General features: G+C 39.4%; 1 protein-coding gene and 1 pseudogene across 1 annotated transcript in view; one reads left to right on the forward strand and one right to left on the reverse strand.

Moving 5' to 3' along the window:
• The first annotated feature begins 575 nt into the window (after positions 1 to 575).
• Positions 576 to 19,128, forward strand: part of LOC139001913 (cation channel sperm-associated auxiliary subunit beta-like) — a 78,355-nt gene continuing 59,802 nt past the window's right edge. Inside the window, exons 1-5 of the mRNA XM_070403421.1 lie at positions 576 to 657; positions 5,992 to 6,080; positions 10,096 to 10,236; positions 12,518 to 12,578; positions 17,529 to 17,624. Coding sequence (XP_070259522.1) covers positions 576 to 657; positions 5,992 to 6,080; positions 10,096 to 10,236; positions 12,518 to 12,578; positions 17,529 to 17,624 — 469 coding nt within the window. The remainder of the gene's footprint in view (positions 658 to 5,991; positions 6,081 to 10,095; positions 10,237 to 12,517; positions 12,579 to 17,528; positions 17,625 to 19,128) is intronic.
• On the reverse strand, positions 13,422 to 16,949 carry LOC139008047 (pyruvate dehydrogenase (acetyl-transferring) kinase isozyme 3, mitochondrial-like; annotated as a pseudogene).

Raw genomic sequence — 19,128 nt, forward strand, 5'->3', positions numbered from 1 at the left:
AGGACTTCAATGTGAATTTTTGAAGGGGCGCAATTCAGCCCATGACAGATGTTCGCTTACACACATAGTGGGCGCACTACAGGAGAGGAACACTAACCGTGGGAGATTCACCACGGAAACAAACCTGCTCTTGTCCAGGGAAGAGAGCCTCGTCCTTCAAGGTTTCTCACGACAAACACAACTCAGAAAAGGCGTGAGTGAAGAATGGCCAGGGCCTTGCATTTTGGGCTCATGTGGATTGTCTCTCCCAAACAGACTGCAGTCAGAATCTCAGATTGAGGTACAGCTATACTGCCCTCGGGGTCTTTAAGTCAGGTTCTGTTTGTACGCAGTTAGAGGAAGCTATCTGCATTGAAGAAAAACCTGAGCCAATAATTATATTTATAAGTATCTTTAATACCAAGTAGGGAGTAAATGTAGAGCTTAGTCAACTGCTACGTTACCTGCTTTTGTCACATAAATATTTTTACCTTAAAGGAAGAGATGTTTCTACACTAGGTAGTTGTTTAGAGCAAAGGAACTCAAAAATATGTTCAGAGTTATCAAATGGAAATAATTCTTATTTCTTCCAACAGATGGAACTGCTACTTTTATATGTTATAATTTTGCTTTTGAACATGTTAGATTTTTCATCAGGAATAATATATAATAGTAAAGGTAAGTTTAAGACTCTCTTACTCTCTATTTTCTTCTCAGGAGTTCTTTATATCCCTCCCTTGCTAACAGTTACAATATTTTTCTTTTAGTATTTCTTCATTGCCATATCTTCCACTGTTCCAAGGTATTATCTATTGTACTCTGGTTCAGAGGTTTCTAATAATACCACTGTGAATGTGTTGTTAAGTTGTGTACATAGAGACTTCTCTTTTGTTATAGTATTTCATTACTCAGAAGTCATAGACTCTTTAAAATTTAAGGAGTATTTTATATTTGCAGAACTTTATTTGAATAGGTCTTTTGAATAGATCTTTTTTATTTTCCTTCCATGAATAGTTGCTGGTAGTATGAATTATTAACTGAATTATAAGGCTAGTAGATTAAGATGGGGAAATTTTCTGATATACAGTGACCTTTGAACAACGTGGAGGTTAGGGGAACTGACCCCCTGCAATCCAAAATCTGTGAATAACTTTTGACTCCCCCCACATTTAACTCCAGTGGCCCCTCGGTATCTGCAGGGGATTGGTTCTAGAACCCCCATGGACACCAAAATTCACAGGTACTCAAGTTCCTTCTATGAAATGGTATGGCATGTAGAAGAATGCAGACATTTGGCCCACAGTGGTAGATCAAAAGTACTATTTGAACTGGATTGTAAACTGTGTTAAAATATGAGGCATTCATGGAAATAGAGATAAATCCACGAGCACTTCAGGATTACTAGTATAGGTTGTGTGCACGGGAGTTTAAACAAGGGACTTGGCCATTTAGCATGGTCTAACAGGATACAGCGAGGATGACCCTTAGACACAGAAACATCTTGGTTCTACTCTGACTACTGTTGTGAGTTGGGTGACCTTTGGGCAATACCTTAATCTTCCTGAGTCTTGGTTCAATCTTCTTTAAAGAGGAGACAATAAGTCATATGGCACAAGATGGCATGTAAACCCAGAGTCTGGCTCAAAGTATGTTACTAAAAGGAGTTAATTTCCTTCTGTTTAGATTCTCTTCCTTTAAGGAGTTTATTCATTAGACAATGGAGTGTCAGTAAAGATTTTTTAAAAAGCAGATAAGTGATTTGGACTTTAGAATCAAATTATAGCTTTAAAAAATAGATCTGGCAGCATTGTCAGGTGTGGGCAAAATAAATGTGTGGGATGACCTTGAAAACTGTTTAACAGTATAACCTCAAAATGTACTTTAAGCCGTATTTGTGATACTTGTATCTTTCAGAGTCCCCTCCCTTACATTAAGCTACTAGAGGCCTGGTGAATGAAATTTGTGCACTGGGGGCGGGGGCGGTGTCCCTCAGCCCAGCCTGTGAGCCCTCAGGGGATGTCCAGCTGATGGCTTAGGCCCACCCGGCAGTCAGACATCCTCAGCGCTGCTGCAGAGGCAGAGAGGCTCCCACCACTGCTGGTGTGCTCGCCAGCTGTGAGCCTGGCTTCTAGCTGAGCAACGCTCTCCCTGTGGGAATGCACTGACCACCAGGGGGCAGCTCCTGCGTTGAGCGGGATCGGGCTGAAACTGGCTCTCCAACATCCCCCAAAGGGTCCCAGATTGTGAGAGGGTGTAGGCCAGGCCAAGGGACCCCACCGATGCACAATTGGGGCTGGGGAGGGACAGGGGAGGTTGGCCAGCTGGGGAGGGACTATGGGAGGACTCCAGGCCGTGTCTGGCCCATCTCGCTCAGTCCCGATCGGCCAGACCCCAGCAGCAAGCTAACCTACCAGTCAGAGCATCTGCCCCCTGGTGGTCAGTGCATGTCATAGCAAGCGGTTGAGTAGCCTTAGCATATTACGCTTTGATTGGTTGAACAAATGACTGGACGACTGGACATTTAGCATATTAGGCTTTTATTATATAGGATGGGAATGTCTTATCTATAGTCCTAAGAAGGGCTAAAGCTTCTGTTTTGATTGGTCACCGATTCCTTTGCCTGCTCCTAAAAATCCAGCTGTGCCTCCAAATTCTTTCTGCTAGGACCCACTTTCCACTCAGACCTTTGAGAGCAGGACTGTGGATGACCCAAAGCTAGTGGCCCATGGGAAGCATTCATGCACTTTTTGCCCCAGAAAATTTGGTTTGTGCAGGACTCCAACATAGCCCCCTCCTTCCCATAAAACCATATCCTATCCTTTCCCCCAAATCATCTCTTGTCTTTATCCAAGCAGGAATCTGAGTTTATACCTCGAATTAAAGGAATACATGCTACATTATTCAGTGGTCCCATCAAAGCCTCTTTTCTCAGGTTAAAGATAAGGAGAAGGAAGAGAGGATTCTGGAAAGGTAGCAGAGCGGGAAGCACCAGGAGTCCGTCTGTCTCCCCACCAACTGTGCTGGCAGAATCTGTCTGATGTAACTATTTCGGGACCCTGAAATCTCCAGAAGGCTTGGACAGTAGATTGTAGTTAATTTTAGTCATGGCCCACTCATCGCAGTAGAAGCTCCCCACTCATCCACCACCCTCACCCCATGGCAGGCAGCTGTGCGGTGTTTCTGGGGCAGTTGCACACAGCGTGCAGAAGCCAGGGGAGGCGAAAGGGACCCTGTCTTGCAGATATTGGGACTGTGTGCCCTGATTGCTGACTGCCGCTGCTGACCGTGGAAGTGCAGACACAGAAGCAGGCAGCCATGTTCTTAGCCACCCACCCCCACCCTTTTGGTGCCAGAACCTCTCCCTCTGGCTGAAATTATTTCCAGGGGACTTAAAGAGCCAGTGTCCTTTTCCCAGCCTCCTTTATTTTTTACTTTTTTTTTCCCTTCTGGGAGCCAGACATTAAGGACTAGGAAATAAAAAATACAAAATAAAAAAAACTTCTTATATGGGAAAATTAGAAAGTTACTGCACATGCCCAGGCAAACATGCTGGCTCAGAAAAGACCTGAGAAGACCTTACATGTACACTTCAGGCTGATCCTATACACAGAGACAGCCTCCAACAACATTAAAGCGAATAGTAAACAAAATAACAAAAAAAGCAAACACTGGGGAATGGGGAGAATCTGATTTATAGAGTTAACCCATAATTAGATTCAAATGTTTAGTTTTCAACAACAAACCATAAGGTATACCCACATAAAAAGAAAACAACAACAAAAAAAACACACACAAGAAAGCATGGCCCGTTCAAAGGGAAAAAAATAAATCAACTGAAACTTTTTCTGAAAAGCAGATCTACTACGCAATGACTTTAAAACAACCATCGTAAAGATGTTCAAAGAACTAACGAAAGAGGTAGAGAAGGTTAACAAAACAATGTGTGAACAAAATAGAAATATTAATAAAGAGATACAAAACCAAAACAGAAACCAAAAAAGAAATTCAGGAGCTGAAAACAATAACTGAAATAAAAAATTCACTAAAGAGATTCAAAGGCAGATTAGAGGATGTAGAATAAGGAATCAGTGAATTTGAAGATAGGACAGAGGAAGTTATTGAGGTTGAGAAGCTAAGAAAAAAGATTGAAGAACAGCCAAAAGAATAAGAACCTGTGGAACACCATCAAATGGACCAACATATACATTATGGAAATAACAGGAGAAGAGAGAGAAAGAGGCAGAGAGAATATTTAAAGAAATAACTGCTGAAAATGTCCCACATTTTATGAAAGGCATGAACATAAACATTCAGGAAACTCAACAAACTCCAAGTAAGATGAATTCCCAGAGTCCTACCAAAGACAGAGAATCTTGAAAACAGCAAGAGAGAGCAAATCATTAAATACTAAGGATTCTCAATAAGATAATAGGAGATTTCTCACTAGAAACTTTAGAGGCCAGAAGTCAGTGGACCAAAATATTCAAAATGCTAAAAGAGAAAACCTGTCAACAAAGAGTTTTATACCTGGGGAAACTGCCCTTCAAGAATGAGAGAGAAAAATGAGACATTCTCAGATAAACAAAAACTGAGGGAGTTTGTTACCACTAAATTTGCCCTGCCAGAAATTCTCAAGAGTGTCCTGTAGGGCGAAATGTAAGGACACTAGACAGTAAATTGAACCCATGTGGAGAAATAAAAATCTCAATAAAGGTAAATAGATGGGAAATTATAAAAGCTAGTATTTTTGTAACATACTTTCTTTTTACATGATTTAATAAATTAATATGCTTTTAAAAAACGTATTAGTATAAAAGTTAGTATTATTGTAACTTTGGTTTGTAACTCCAGATCCTATATTCTACATAATTTAAGAGATTAATGTATTTAAGAAAGTTAATTTATGTTTTGGGGCACACAATGTATAAAGATGTAAATTTGTGGCATCGATAACTGAAAGGGGTGGCGATAGAACTGTAAAGGAGCAGTTTTTATGTCATTGAAGTTAAGGTGCTATATATTCAAATTAGAGTGTTTACCTTTAGGATGTTAAATGTAATCCCATGGAAACCACAAACAAAATAGATAAAGAGCATATACAAAGGAAATTAGAAAGGAATTTAAATGTTTAACTATAAAAAAATCAACTCTCTCTCTAAAAAAGAAAGACAGTAATACAGGAAATAAGGGTAAAATGTTATAAGGCATATAGAAAATTAACAGCAAAATGACAGAAGTCTCTCTTAATCAGTAATTACTTCCAATGTAAGTAGATTAAACTCTCCAATCAAAAGATAGAGATAGGCAGGATGGGTAAAAACACACAGGATCTGTCCTCGCTGGTGTGTTCAGTGGTTAGAGCGCCAGCCTGCCCACCCTACGGTCACAGGTTTGGCTCCCAGAACATTAATGTTTCCCTCTCCTTCTCTCTTCCCCTCACCTCTCCCTCCCTCCCACCCCCTCTAAAAATCAATGGGGGAAAAAATATAACCTCGGGAGAGGGTTAACAAAACCAAACGAACGATAAAACACACGTGACCCAACTTTGTTGTGTATAAGAAATTTACTTTCCATCCAGATAAGGAAAAGGCTCTTCCACCTCCCCTCCCACCCCCGTTTTCGGGAGAGGAGTCACCTTCACATTCACAGCCCTCTATTAAAACAATTTTTTTCCCAATCTCCAAATCCTCCCCCTTTCACATGCTCACAAAGTTGAGAAGCTTAAGAGTCAAAAACGGTTTTCTGACCATCTCTGAAAAATCTGCCCTGTGGCCTCGCAGGTGAGGTCGCTTATTCTGGTGTTCAGTCCAACCTGCCTTTTTCCTGTCTTGATTTTGTGTCTCTAAAAGGAAAAGTGGCCGAAGATTTAGAATTTTGTCTAGAGGTATATGCATGGAAAGCATACAATTACAACTGTTACTCTTTTAAAAATATTTCGTCAGTTTAAAAGTATGATTTTTCATGGACATTATTCTATCAGTAACCCAAGATATATATATTTGTATTGTTCAGGTGACGTCACGAAACATTTTGATTGTTCCAACCAAGGATTCTCCAAAAAGAATGAACTACTCAGGTTGTATCTTACTTCAGATGACTTGGTAAGGTCCGCTGATAGCACGCTGCAACCTTTCACATTCCTTTTAGCTCCATGTGTCAAACCAGTCCAATCACCTTCCACTGGGTTCAGACTTAGGGAGGTAAAATTCTATATAAATAATAATGATAACCGGAACGGTGAGCCGAGGTGTTTTCCCCCGGGGTCGTCTCACGACGTGGAAGGATGAGCTCCTCGGACCAGAAGATGGAAGCAAAAGTGTGGAAAATGTATTACAAGCAGAGCCGGACACCCTGCAAGGGGAGGGGCACTCGGTAATGGGCGGCCCGTTAAAGCCTGTAGCCCAGGGGTAAACGTTTGCTCCAAGCCTGCTCTGTGTCTATCTGTGCCATCACCTGATGATTCCCTGTGGTTCTGCCCGGCACCGGACCTAACTTTCCCTGTTTCTCTGTGTTCTTTCTCTGTCCCTATGCGTTCCTACGCCTTGTTGCTGCAGGCCCTCCCTTGTTTTCCTCCTGCTGTTGTATCGTAAATCAGCTCAGATAGATGCGAGATGCCTTAATGAGCCAATTAATTAGCAGTCTTTATTCGCCTGGGTCCACGGGGAGGTGTTTCCCAAATCTCGTAGCAAGCAAATAGAGGAAGTTCTATTGATACCTTTTTGAGGCCTTTGTTGGCAGATTTTACAAAGAGCTCGGTGTAGGTTATTGTTGCAGACAGTTTGTAGCCTTGAATACATAATGAACCCATACTTGGCGTAAGAATATGGGAATTACTATCAGTATCAGCATTAGCCTGTTACGTCAGATGGCTAGCTTGCAAGGTCAGGCCGCTAATTTTTTATCTTTTTCTGTTATTCAAACTAAAACAGTTGTTTTACAGAATAAGGAACTACCGGAAAATAATAGAGTTGACCTACAGCACAAAAGGCTGTCTAAGAATGTCAAGTAGTTCAAACAGCAGTGTCAAACAGCAGTTTTCCAAAGGAGGAATGGCAATGCTTCACTGCTTTGAGTCCAGAAAATTTTACTATTTCTGTTTGGTTGGTTCCTGTGGTCAGGCTGCTCAAACTGCCATGTCTGCCCCTGCGTCTGTTCCCTGGACCCCTGCCCTGTCTGCCTGCATTTCAAGTTTACCCTCTCAATAATACTTTCTATTCCATTCCGCTTGGATTAAATAAAATATTTTATTTAGCCGTTGAATGCCCTGGGCGGTTTTGTTGTTTTTAAAGATGCCTCAAAGGTGCCTCCTTCTTCACTTTTTTAAAAGATCAGCTATAACGATCTTCATTTTTTATGGATGTGGTTTATACTTTTGAAGTTTGATAGATGTAGCCTGGTAGACAAAGGAAAGTGTCTCACTGACCTTGAGAAAGAATCTTTCCTTTTTATATAACAAGTGCCACCTTGCAGTTGTTTTGGATAGGAGATTATTCAATCCCTTTGATTTAAATAATGGCATATTTAAAACACATACACACACATCAAAATAAAATAAAATATACTATTAAGGTAGCCATGTAGCAAATGCTACCAAAAACGTAAGTTAATAAATAGTGCACAGATTGCTTAAAAATCTATGATAAATATAATAGAAACAAAGAAAAACACCCACAAGGGCAAATATATTTAGCCCAAAGTCTGCTTTGACTTAGTTCCTAGTTTCTTCTTCATATGCCAAACATATATTAGGGTTTTTAATTTTTATTGATAATTATTGTGAACCTCATGCCCTTTGAGTCAAAAAATGCCTTTCCTATTTGTGATTATATATTACTAGAGGCCCAGTGCATGAAATTCGTGCACGGTAGGGTTCCTAGGTCTGGCCGGCAATCAGGGCTGATCATGGCCTTCTGGCTGCCGGCCGGGGCCTTCCTTCCCTGGCTGCTGGCTGCCTGTGGGGCCTTCCTTCATTCCGCGCCACCCCCTGGTGGCCAGCGAATGTCATAGCGAGTGATCGAACTCCTGGTCTCCCAGTTGAACCCCCGAGGGGACACTTTGCATATTAGCCTTTTATATACTAGTATATACACTAGATGCCCAGTGCACGAATTCGTGCATGGGTGGGGTCCCTGCGGGGATCGAGCCGAAAATGGCAGTCTAATGACTCCTGCCACTCCTACCTGCTGCTCCTGCTCATCCCGGCCCCACTGCACCTGCCACGGGCTCACACCCAGTCAATCCCTAATGGGAGAGGCTGGCACCGCTACAGCAGCACTCACCAGCCATGAGCCCTGTGTCTGGCAACCATCCTGAAGGTGGTGTGGGGGGGGGGGGGGGGGGGGTAGAGGTGCCAGGATGCGATTGGCCCTCCAGGCAAGCAGTGGGACACCCTTGCTGGCCCAGGATCCAGATCCATCCTGCTGATGTTCATGGCAGTTGTCAGGAGCCACCTGGCACCTGCTTTTATATTGTTTCTTTCTTGTGGAGCATCTAGGGAGGGGAAGCTGGTCTGTCAGTGCCTGGCTCGTTCTCCAAAGATTGGACCTGCAGGACTACTGAGGGAGTGAGTGGCTCCCTGCCGGGCTGGCGGGCCGCCGGGATGGGTGGGTCAGCTGAGCAGCACTCCCCCTGTGGGAGCGCACTGACCACCAGGGGGCAGTTCCTGCCTTGGGCATCTGCCCCCTGGTGGTCAGTGCGCATCAAAGCGACCGGTCGTTCTGGTTGCTCCGTGGTAATGGTTGCTTAGGCTATTATTATATAGACTAGAGGCCCGATGCACGAAATTCATGCAAGGGGCTCGGCCCTCACAGCTGCAGCTGCTTGCCTTGGCCCTCACAGCCCCGGCTTCGTCTGGAAGGTCATCCAGAAGGTCGTTCGGCTGTCCAGTCTAATTAGAATATCACACTTTTCTTATTATAGATGGGAAAAGAAGGGCGTTAGAGGAAGAGAGAATTGCCAACCCTGGGTCGAATCTTGTTCCTTCCATGTTTGGTCTGTATGCCATGGGGCAGGTCACTTAAACTCTCTGATCCTCAGTTTTGTCCTCTTTAAAGGGGAATTACAACCTGCTGCTTAGGTGGTTATGATGTCGTAGACCTAGCAGTGGTGTTAGTAGAAATAATAACGAACATTTATAAACTACTTATGTGTGTCAGGCATTTTTCAAAGTGTTTTGTGTCCATGGTGACATTTAATCTTCTTTAAGATAAGAACTGCAGAGTAGTACGGAAGCTACTTGGGTTTACTGTCTGGAGCCTGTGAAATAAACTGACGGAAGACAGATGAACAGGAGAGAAAAAAAGATTTTCTTTAGACACGCAATGTGCTTAATCATGGGAAAACGCAATGATAAGCAATTCAAAGGGGTGGTTAGAATTGGGGCTTCGCATGTACCATCTTAACAAAGGGCAATAAATTGTGGAGTGTGACAAGACAAAGAAAAAGGAGTGTGGGTTTATCTTCCGACCAATCCCCATTACATTGTCAGTTCCACGAGGGCAAGGGTTTTTTATTTTTGTACACTTCTGTTTTCCCGGCACTGTATCGCTGCCTGATTTGTAGAAAGAGCTCAGCAAATCTTTTTAGAATGAATATGTCTCCCCCCTTAGATAGGTAACGTATCCAAACTATGGGGAGGAATAAATGAATTAAAACTCTTAGTATCCATCAGCATTTGTGATTGCTACATTTTTACATACCTTCTTAAAACTGGGAAATACCCAATCAAATGCAGTAAAATGAGTTTCGCTTTATACATTTGTTTCTTTTTTATTTAGACACAACATACTGATTTTACTAAAATAGGGATTTCTACATGTGATAGCATATGGCTTTGAGTCTATGTTTATTAAGTGTAATAATTTTTATAACCATTTCTATGACAGAGATTATTATAAGGATTAGTAACATTTATTGTGACACTAGCATAATAGGTTACTGGGTTCTGAAAGTGAATTTTTCAAAATAGACTCTCTTCCCAGAGACTAGAATGACTAGAGATAGCAGTCTTTAGCAGCATCTACTTTTCATAGATTTTTTTTCTCACTTTTAAATTAATGTAATACGCTTTTCTTCATTGAATTGTCATTAATGGTTTGTTTTTCCTCTTTCCTAAAGAGAATCGAGTGTATTTTCCATTCTGACACTAACTTTACTTCAAAGGACTTTCTAAGCGTGTTCACATCAGGAGGGGTTGTTCCCAGCTTGAAAATCATAAATAGTACATATGCTGGCGTCTTCCACTTTAATTTAAAGCTGGTAATTACATTTTACTTTGTTCTGTTTAATAGTATTAACAAGAAGCATACTCTTCTTAATAGAATGTGGTTTTTTTAAAAAAATAGCTAGTCCAGTAATATTACATTGATATATTTTAAAATTCAAAAATAATGTTATACTTTTTGCTTTAAACAGTCATATTTTTTAAAAGAAATTAAGAGAAGAAAAGAAAAACTATACATGGTTGTTTGCTATTTACCTGCATATTTGCTATTTGCACTGCTCTTCATTCTTTTCTGTAGATATAAGTTGCCCTCCGGTGTCCTATCCTTTTATCTTGAAGAACTTCTTTTAGCCGTGGCCAGCATGGCTCAATGGTTAGAGCATTAGTCTGTGCATTGGAGGGTCGCAGGTTTGATTTCCACTGAAAAGCATGTAGCTGGGTTTCAGGTTCCTTACCTGGCCTGGTCAGGGTGCGTGTGGGAGGCAACCAATCAATGTGTGTCTCTCACATCTCTCTCTCTCTCTCTCTCTCTCTCTCTCTCTCTCTCTCTCTCCCCCCCTCACCCCTTCTCCCCGCTCCCTTTCACTCTCTCTAAAAAATCAATGGGGGAAAATATCCTCAGGAGAGGATTTAAAAGAACTTCTTTTAGCATTTCTTACAATACAGGTCTGCTGGCAACAATTCTCTGGAAGTTTTTCCCATTGAGCATGTTTTTATTTCACCTTCTTAGGAATGCTTCATTAAGACATAATTTACATACAGAAGTTCACCTACTTAAAACGTACCATTAAATGGTTTTGAGTCTATTCATTGATTGTGCAACCTCTGTGTTTTCTCCTAAAAAGTTTCTGATTTTACCTTTTACATTATTGATCCATTTTGAGTTCATTTTTGTGTGTGGTGTGAGGTCAGGGCCCACATCACCCTTTCACATGTGCACAGCCAACGGCCCTAGCACCGTTTTTTAAAAATACTATTGTTCTTTTTCTACTGAGTTGTTTTGGCACCTTTGTTGAAAATCACTTGACTGTAAATATGAGGTTTTATTTCTGGATTCTCAATTATACTGTATTGCTGCTCTATACATTGATATATATATATGTATGATTTTTTTAGAGAGAGACAGAAACATTGATTGATTGCTTCTTGCATGCCCTCCCCACCCCCACTGGGGATATATTGATTCTTTTTTTTAAATGTTTTTATTGAACTTTTTAAAAAAGTGAGAGAAAAAAACATCAATTGGCTGCCTCTTGCATGTTCCCTACTGGGGATCAAGCCCACAACCCTGGCAAGTGCCCTGACTGGGAATAGAACCAGAGACATTCTGGTGCATGGGATGATACTCAACCAACTGAGCCATACCAGCCAGGGCCTATACATCTATTCCTAAGCCAGTACCATGATGCCTTGATACTATTGCTTTGTAGTAAGTTTCGAAATCAGAAGAATGAGTCCTACAACTTTGTTCTTCTTTTTCAAGATTGTTTTTGCAAGTTTCCATAGAATTTCACTAGTTTTCATCTGAATTTTAATATGAGCTTGTCAATGTTTGCAAGGAAGTCAGTGGAAATTCTGATAGTGAGTGTGTTCAACCTGTAGATCAATTTTGGGGGTATTGCCATTTTAATAATATTAAGTCTTCTAAACCATGAATATGGGATATCTTTTTATTTAGTTTCTTTTTTCATTTCTTGCAACAATGTTTTGTATTTTTCAGAATGTAAGTGGTGTACTTCTTTTGTTAAATATATTCCTAATATTTTATTCTTTTTTATACTATTGTAAAGGAAATAGCTTCCTTAATCTCATTTTCAGGTTGTTATTTGCAAATGTATAGAAATAAAATCAATTCTTGTATATTAATCTTGCATACTGCAACCTCGCTGAACTCATTTATAAATTCTAATCGTTTTTTAGTGGTCAGTTTAATGTACATTTCTAAGAATAAAATTACTGGTTAAAGGGTATATGCATTGGATGTTTTTGTTTTATTTTTGTTTTTAAAAGATAGAGTGTAGCCCTAACCAGTTTGGCTCAGTGGATAGAGCGTCGGCCTGTGGACTCAAGGGTCCCAGGATCGATTCCGGTCAAGGGCATGTACCTTGATTGCGGGCACATCCCCAGTAGGGGGTGTGCAGGAAGCAGCTGATCGATGTTTCTCTCTCATCGATGTTTCTAACTCTCTATCCCTCTCCCTCCCTCTCTGTAAAAAAATCAATAAAATATATTTTTTAAAAAAGAGTGTAATATGCCAAAGTAAGTGTCGTTATTAACATTGTAAAAAACTGTTCTCTGATGTCTTTTTAAATTCAGTTCAGTGATCAAATTTACTGGCTGATTGATATTCCCAGAAAAAACATTACAAGAAGTAGAGGTAAGAGTGATCTGAATTAATTATTATAGTCATGGGTCTGGATTGCCAAGGTTAGCAAATAAAAATATTTATTATATTACAAAATTGTTTGCTATTCCATGTATGACCAAAATGTATGACCTAAATATAGGTCATACTAAAACTTATTTGTGTTTAACCTGAAATTCAAATTTAATTGAGGTTTCTGTATTTTTTCTGACTATTTTTTCATAGATTGTTCTGACATGTATAACATTTATATTATTCCTTCCTAGAACTTAAAAATTAAAGTATTGAGGAATTTGTGCACCAATTAATTTTACTGAAACTGAATCATTAATCTTAAAATGCTATAGGCTATAATATATAATATGTTATTTTACTATGGAATCTGCTATTAAGTGCTAGCTTTTGTGCTTACTTGCCATTTGGTGAATTATCTACTTAAATCTTTCTTGTTATATATTCTATATACAAGTCCCTTGTCAGATATATGATTTGCATATATTTTCTGCCAGTCTATGACTTGTCTTTTTTCATCTTTTAAGAATGTCTCTTGAATATCAGGGATTTTCATTTTGATTGAGTCTAATTTATCAGATTTTAACTTATGGATTGTATTTTTTGGCATTATAGCTAAGAAATCTTTGCCTAACTCAAGTTTATGGCTCTGAGTTTGGTATTTAAGTTGGTGACTCAACTTGAGTTAATTTTTGTACCTGACACAAGCTGAGGTTTATTTGCGGCGGGGGGGGGGGGGGGGGGGGGGGGGGGGCGGGGAATATGGATATGTAATTATTCCAACACCATTGTTGTTCAAGCTATTTGTCTCCATTAACTTGCTATTTCTGAACTCTCTATCTTTTACCAATACCACGCTATCTTGATTACTTTGGCTTCATAAAATGTCCAACTAGTATAGAGAAATAAACATTCAAGCACTGGAGTAAGCGTGGTGCTATTTTTTCAGGGTGGGACACAATCACCTTGGTCACTTACCTAATGGATACGTCTTCTTTCCCCAAAGTAACATGGGTTTTAATAGCCACAGAGCCCTCTTTCCTGGAACTCTTCAGAGAATCCTACTGTTGTTCTGAGTTCTGGAATAGCATGTGAGAGCACATAAACTTCCTGAATACATTGGTCTGGAGTTTTGGCACTGAACTCTTCAACTTCCGGTTCTGGATCTACCAGATAACACAGTGTACACAGCCTCTTGGCTGTTCTATATGCATCTTTCACTAACTTACCAACATCACACGTGAGGTTAATGCTTCCCACGTGTTTAGGGTGAGCAGGATGGGTACTGCCACCAAACAGAAATGTGTGCTGGGTAACAAGCAGGTGGAAAGAGACGCCGTTGGTATAAAACCAATCCCGGAAATATCGGATATTACTTCCCGTGAAAGTATCAAACCAATACTCTTCCTTGTATTTCAATCATTCCATGTACCATTTATAGGACCCACATCATTATTTCTATTTCTGACTTTAATCGAGACATAGAAAGTGATCCAAGACGTGTGGATCCTCAGGGCTCTTATTTTTATGTTTTGTTTTGTTTGTTTCTCTTTATTGATTAAGGTATTACATATGTGTCCTTATCTCCCATGGGCTCCCCACCCCCACTCCCCACTCATGCCCTCACCCCCCTGGTGTCTGTGTCCATTGGTTTGGCTTATATGCGTGCATACAAGTCCTTTGCTTGATCTCTCTCCCTTACCCCCACCCTCCCCTACCTTCCCTCTGAGGTTTCACGATCTGATCAATGCTTCTCTGTCTCTGGATCTGTTTTTGTTCATCAGTTTATGTTGTTCATTATATTCCACAAATGAGTGAGATCATGTGATATTTATCTTTCTCTGACTGGCTTATTTCACTTAGCATAATGCTCTCCAGTTCCAGCCATGCTGTAGCAAATGGTAAGAATTTATTCTTTTTTACTGCAGCGTAGTATTCCATTGTGTAGGATGTACCACAGTTTTCTAATCCACTCATCTGCTGATGGGCATTTAGGCTGTTTCCAAATATTAACTATGATAAATTGTGCTGCTATGAACATAGGGGTGCATATATCCTTGCTGATTGGTGTTTCTAGTTTCTTGAGACATATTCCTAGAAGTGGGATCACTGGGTCAAATGGGAGTTCCATTTTTAGTTTTTTGAGGAAATTCCATACTGTTCTCCACAGTGGCTGCACCAGTCTGCATTCCAACCAGCAGTGCACGAGGGTTCCTTTTTCTCTGCATCCTCACCAGCACTTGTCATTTGTTGATTTGTTGATGATAGCCATTCAGACAGGTGTGAGATAGTACCGCAATGTCATTTTGATTTGCATCTCTCGGATGATTAGTGACTTTGAGCATGTTTTCATATGTCTCTTGGCCTTCCTTATGTCCTCTTTCAAAAAGTATCTATTTAGGTCCATTGCTCATTATTTTGACTGGGTTGTTTATCTCCCTTTTGTTAAGGTGTATGAGTTTCCTGTAAATGTTGGATATTAAACCCTTATTGGTGATAACATTGGCAAATATGTTCTCCCATGCAGTGGGCTTTCTTGTTGTTTTGTTGATGGTTTCTTTTGCTGTACAGGAGCTTTCATTTTGATGTAGTCCCATTTGTTTATTTTCTCATTAGTTTCCTTTGCCCTAAGAGCTGTATCAGTGAAGATATTGCTTCGGCATATGTCTGAGTTTTTGCTGCCTGTGTATTTCTCTAATATTTTTTATGGTTTTTCTGTCGTACGTTTAAGTCCTTTATCCATTTTGAGTTTATTTTTGTGTATGGTGTAAGTTGGTGATCTAGTTTCATTTTTTTTTTTTTTTTTTGCATGTATCTGTTCAACTTTCCCAAGACCATTTATTGAAGAGACTGTCTTGACTCCACTGTATGATCATGCCTCCTTTATCACACCCTTTCTTGATAAAAACCCTCAGCAAAATGGAAATTGAGGGATCATACCTCAACATAATAAAAACCTTATATGACAAACCTACAGTCAACATCATATTCAATGGGCAAAAACTAAAACCATTTCACCTAAGAACAGGAACGAGACAGGGATGCCCACTTTCACCCCTCCTGTTCGACATAGTACTGGAAATGCTAGCCATAACAATTAGACAAGAGGAAGAAATAAAAGGCATCCAAATTGGAAAAGAAGATGTAAAACTGTCATTATTTGCAGATGACATGATGCTGTACATAGAAAATCCTAAAGACTCCATCAAAAAATTATTAGACTTAATAATTGAATTCGGCAATGTAGCAGGATACAAAATTAACGCCAAGAAATCTATTGCATTTTTATATCATTAGTGAATTTTCTGAAAGACAGATTAAAAAAATAATCCCATTTACCATCGCACCAAAAAAATTAAGATACCTAGGAATAAGCTTAACTAAGGAGGTAAAAGACCTGTACTCAGAAAACTACAGGACATTGAAAAAAGAGATAGAGGAAGATATAAACAGATCGAAGAACATACCGTATTCATAGATTGATAGAATCAACATCATTAAAATGTCCATACTACCCAAAGCAATCTATAGATTCAGTGCACTCCTCATTAAAATACCAATGGCATATTTCACAGACCTAGAACAAACTCTCCAAAAATTCATCTGGAATAAAAAAAAAAAAAAGACAATGAATAGCTGCAGCAATTCTGAGAAAGAAGAACAAAGTAGGAGGGATCTCAATACCAGATATCAAGCTGTATTACAAAGCCACTGTTCTCAAAACTGCCTGGTACTGGCATAAGAACATACATGTAGACCAATGGAATAGAATAGAGAACCCAGAAATCAACCCAAACCACTATGCTCAGTTAATACTTTTATGTTTTAAAATTTGTATATTTCATGACAGTTGTGCATATGCCAACTTTAATCCAGTCCTATTGAAGGCAAGTTCAGTTCTCCATCAGAAGATTTGACTTCCCTCATTGTTTTACCCAGTTGCGCAAGAAGCTCCATTTGTAGAAACATATATGATGTTTCTCACACCATTGCCCAGGGTCCAAAAACTGCTTGATAAAGAGTAGTGACAACAAGAGCACAAATAGCAATTGATCTCTTGGGGACCAGGTGCTTCAGTCACTGGAAGAGCCATATCCTTGCTGTGATATAGATCCACCTCAAGGCCTGGGTGGATATGAGCGCTTGTGCAGCCAAGCTGTTTGGGTCAGGCATGTTGTTCATGGGTGCACCCTGGTTTCAGCCTTGGCCTCAGTCTTGGCCTGTGGGTGCAACTGCAGGGGCTCCCAGGCTGAGTTCATCATCTATGGCTTCCCCAGATACCACTCATACTTTTAACTCATCTATACTTTTATATTTAAAGTGGATTTCTTAGAGTTAGCATATAGTTCAGTCTTGATTTTTACCTCTCATTTGGAAATCTGACTCTTAATTGGTATTTTTTAGACCATTTACATTTAATGTAATTGTGGGTATGGTTGTACTAAATCTCCCATCAGGTTGTTTTCTATTCATTCCATCTCTTCTGTTTTCCTTTTCCTTTTATGTCTTTATTCATATTACTTATTTTTTATGATTCCATTTTATCTCCAGTATTGACATATTATTGTGCTTTAAAGTGTTCTTATTGTCAGCCCTAGAGTTTATACTATGTATTTTAATTGATCACAGTCTACTTTTAAATAATATTATACCATTTTACCTAAGTGCATAATTTTCCTTTTACAAAGCCATGACTGCTCTTAGAGAAAAATTATGACCTAAAATATTATCTGGATTCATTGCTGTGGTGATAGAACATTTCACAATTCTTTTTCTCTTATTGTATCATCAAAATATTTATAGGCAGACTATAGAAAAATATATATAAATGCAATCAAAGTGATTGAGAAATGAAGGGTCATCATTGTTGGTAATGTTCATATGGTCTTAAATTTTACCAACATGACATACTTAAGAATAGTTAATTATTTGCCTTTTATTTCCAAATAGATATTGCAGCTGTAGAAGAATGGATAGTAAGAATTTATTTACAACATGGATTAAATACTTACACTACTGAAGGAACACTATTGGATAAAATTCGAGGTAAATGCCGGCAGATAAAAGTAAAACGGGATTTGTAATGTTCTCTCAACAAATCTTGTAACCTACTTAATGCCTAACTCTGTGCTAAGTAGTAGAGATAAATAACTAAGAAATGATCATGACTCTGAAGGGGCTCCCCATCCTAATGAGGCAAAGAATTAAAAACATGTGGGTAATTGTTAGTAGAGTGCTAAAAAGGATGCTATGGCAATATGGAGATGGGTTTTCTCTATAGCCACAATGCAGGTCATAATAAACAATGGCTTTTAGAAGATACTGTTCATTGCAGAAGTCTTCCTTAAGAGGACCATCAGCAAAATTTCCTGTTCAGTCTTAGTAAGAACATTTCTATTTTTTTCATGAAAAATTGGTTGTTTAATTTTAAGGTCATAAACACTGAGTGATATAACTGACTAGGTTTCTTTTTCCCAGTTGTCTGACTCATAGCCCAATTTTTAAATCACCTATAACGCTATAGTATACATTTTCTAAAAATCCTCAGTCCTAGATTTTGTATTTATCCTCACTTTCCTCTTTACTTTTATTCATTCACTCCCACTTTAATAGGGTGCTATGCGGAGTAAACATAAATAGTACATTTTATGAACAAGGTCACCTGGGTAGCTTTAAGAAAAGGTTCCCCTTATACCAGTGATGGCGAACCTTTTGAGCTCGGCGTGTCAGCATTTTGAAAAACCCTAACTTAACTCTGGTGCCGTGTCACATATAGAAATTTTTTGATATTTGCAACCATAGTAAAACAAAGAATGATATTTTTGATATTTATTTTGTATATTTAAATGCCATTTAACAAAGAAAAATCAACCAAAAAAATGAGTTCGCGTGTCACCTCTGACACGCGTGTCATAGGTTCGCCATCACTGCTTATGCCCCAACTAAAATCTCATCTCCGTAAGCGGGGCCAGGCATCTGTTGTTAAGAATAAACATTTTCTGCACAGCTGGTTCAGATGTGCAGAGCTGCTCTAGAGAAGAGGTTGCATAGGTACCAGGAGACATGTACAAATCTATTTCATGCGACATTTTTTTATAATAAGAAAGATGGAAAACAGCATAAATGTACAGCGATAGGGAAAGGACAAATACATGTGGTATGTTCTGTTAAAACGAAGTAAATAGACCATATATGTCATCGAGAACAGAACTCAAAAACATTGAGTGAAAAATCAAGTTTCAGAATAAAGTAGGAAAGCATTTATCTAAAATTCAGGAAATCCATGCCCAGCCATTGTTGCTCAGTGGTTGAGCATCAACCTATGAACCAGGAGGTCATGGGTTCGATTCCCGCTCAGGGCACATGCCTGGGTTGTGGGCTCGATCCCCAGTAGGAGGCATGCAGGAGGCAGCCCATCAATGATTCTCTCTCATTGATGTTTCTATCTCTCTCTTGCCCTCTCCCATCCTCTCTAAAATCAATTTTATATATATTTTTCCAGGAAATTTATTCAGGAAATAAAGCAATGCTGTATCTTGTTCATGGTTAC

This window comes from Myotis yumanensis, unplaced genomic scaffold (genome assembly GCF_028538775.1).
Source record: "Myotis yumanensis isolate MYYU_CA2020_CCGP unplaced genomic scaffold, mMyoYum1.0.hap1 SCAF_1, whole genome shotgun sequence".
In the NCBI taxonomy this organism is placed as follows: Eukaryota; Metazoa; Chordata; class Mammalia; order Chiroptera; family Vespertilionidae; genus Myotis; species Myotis yumanensis.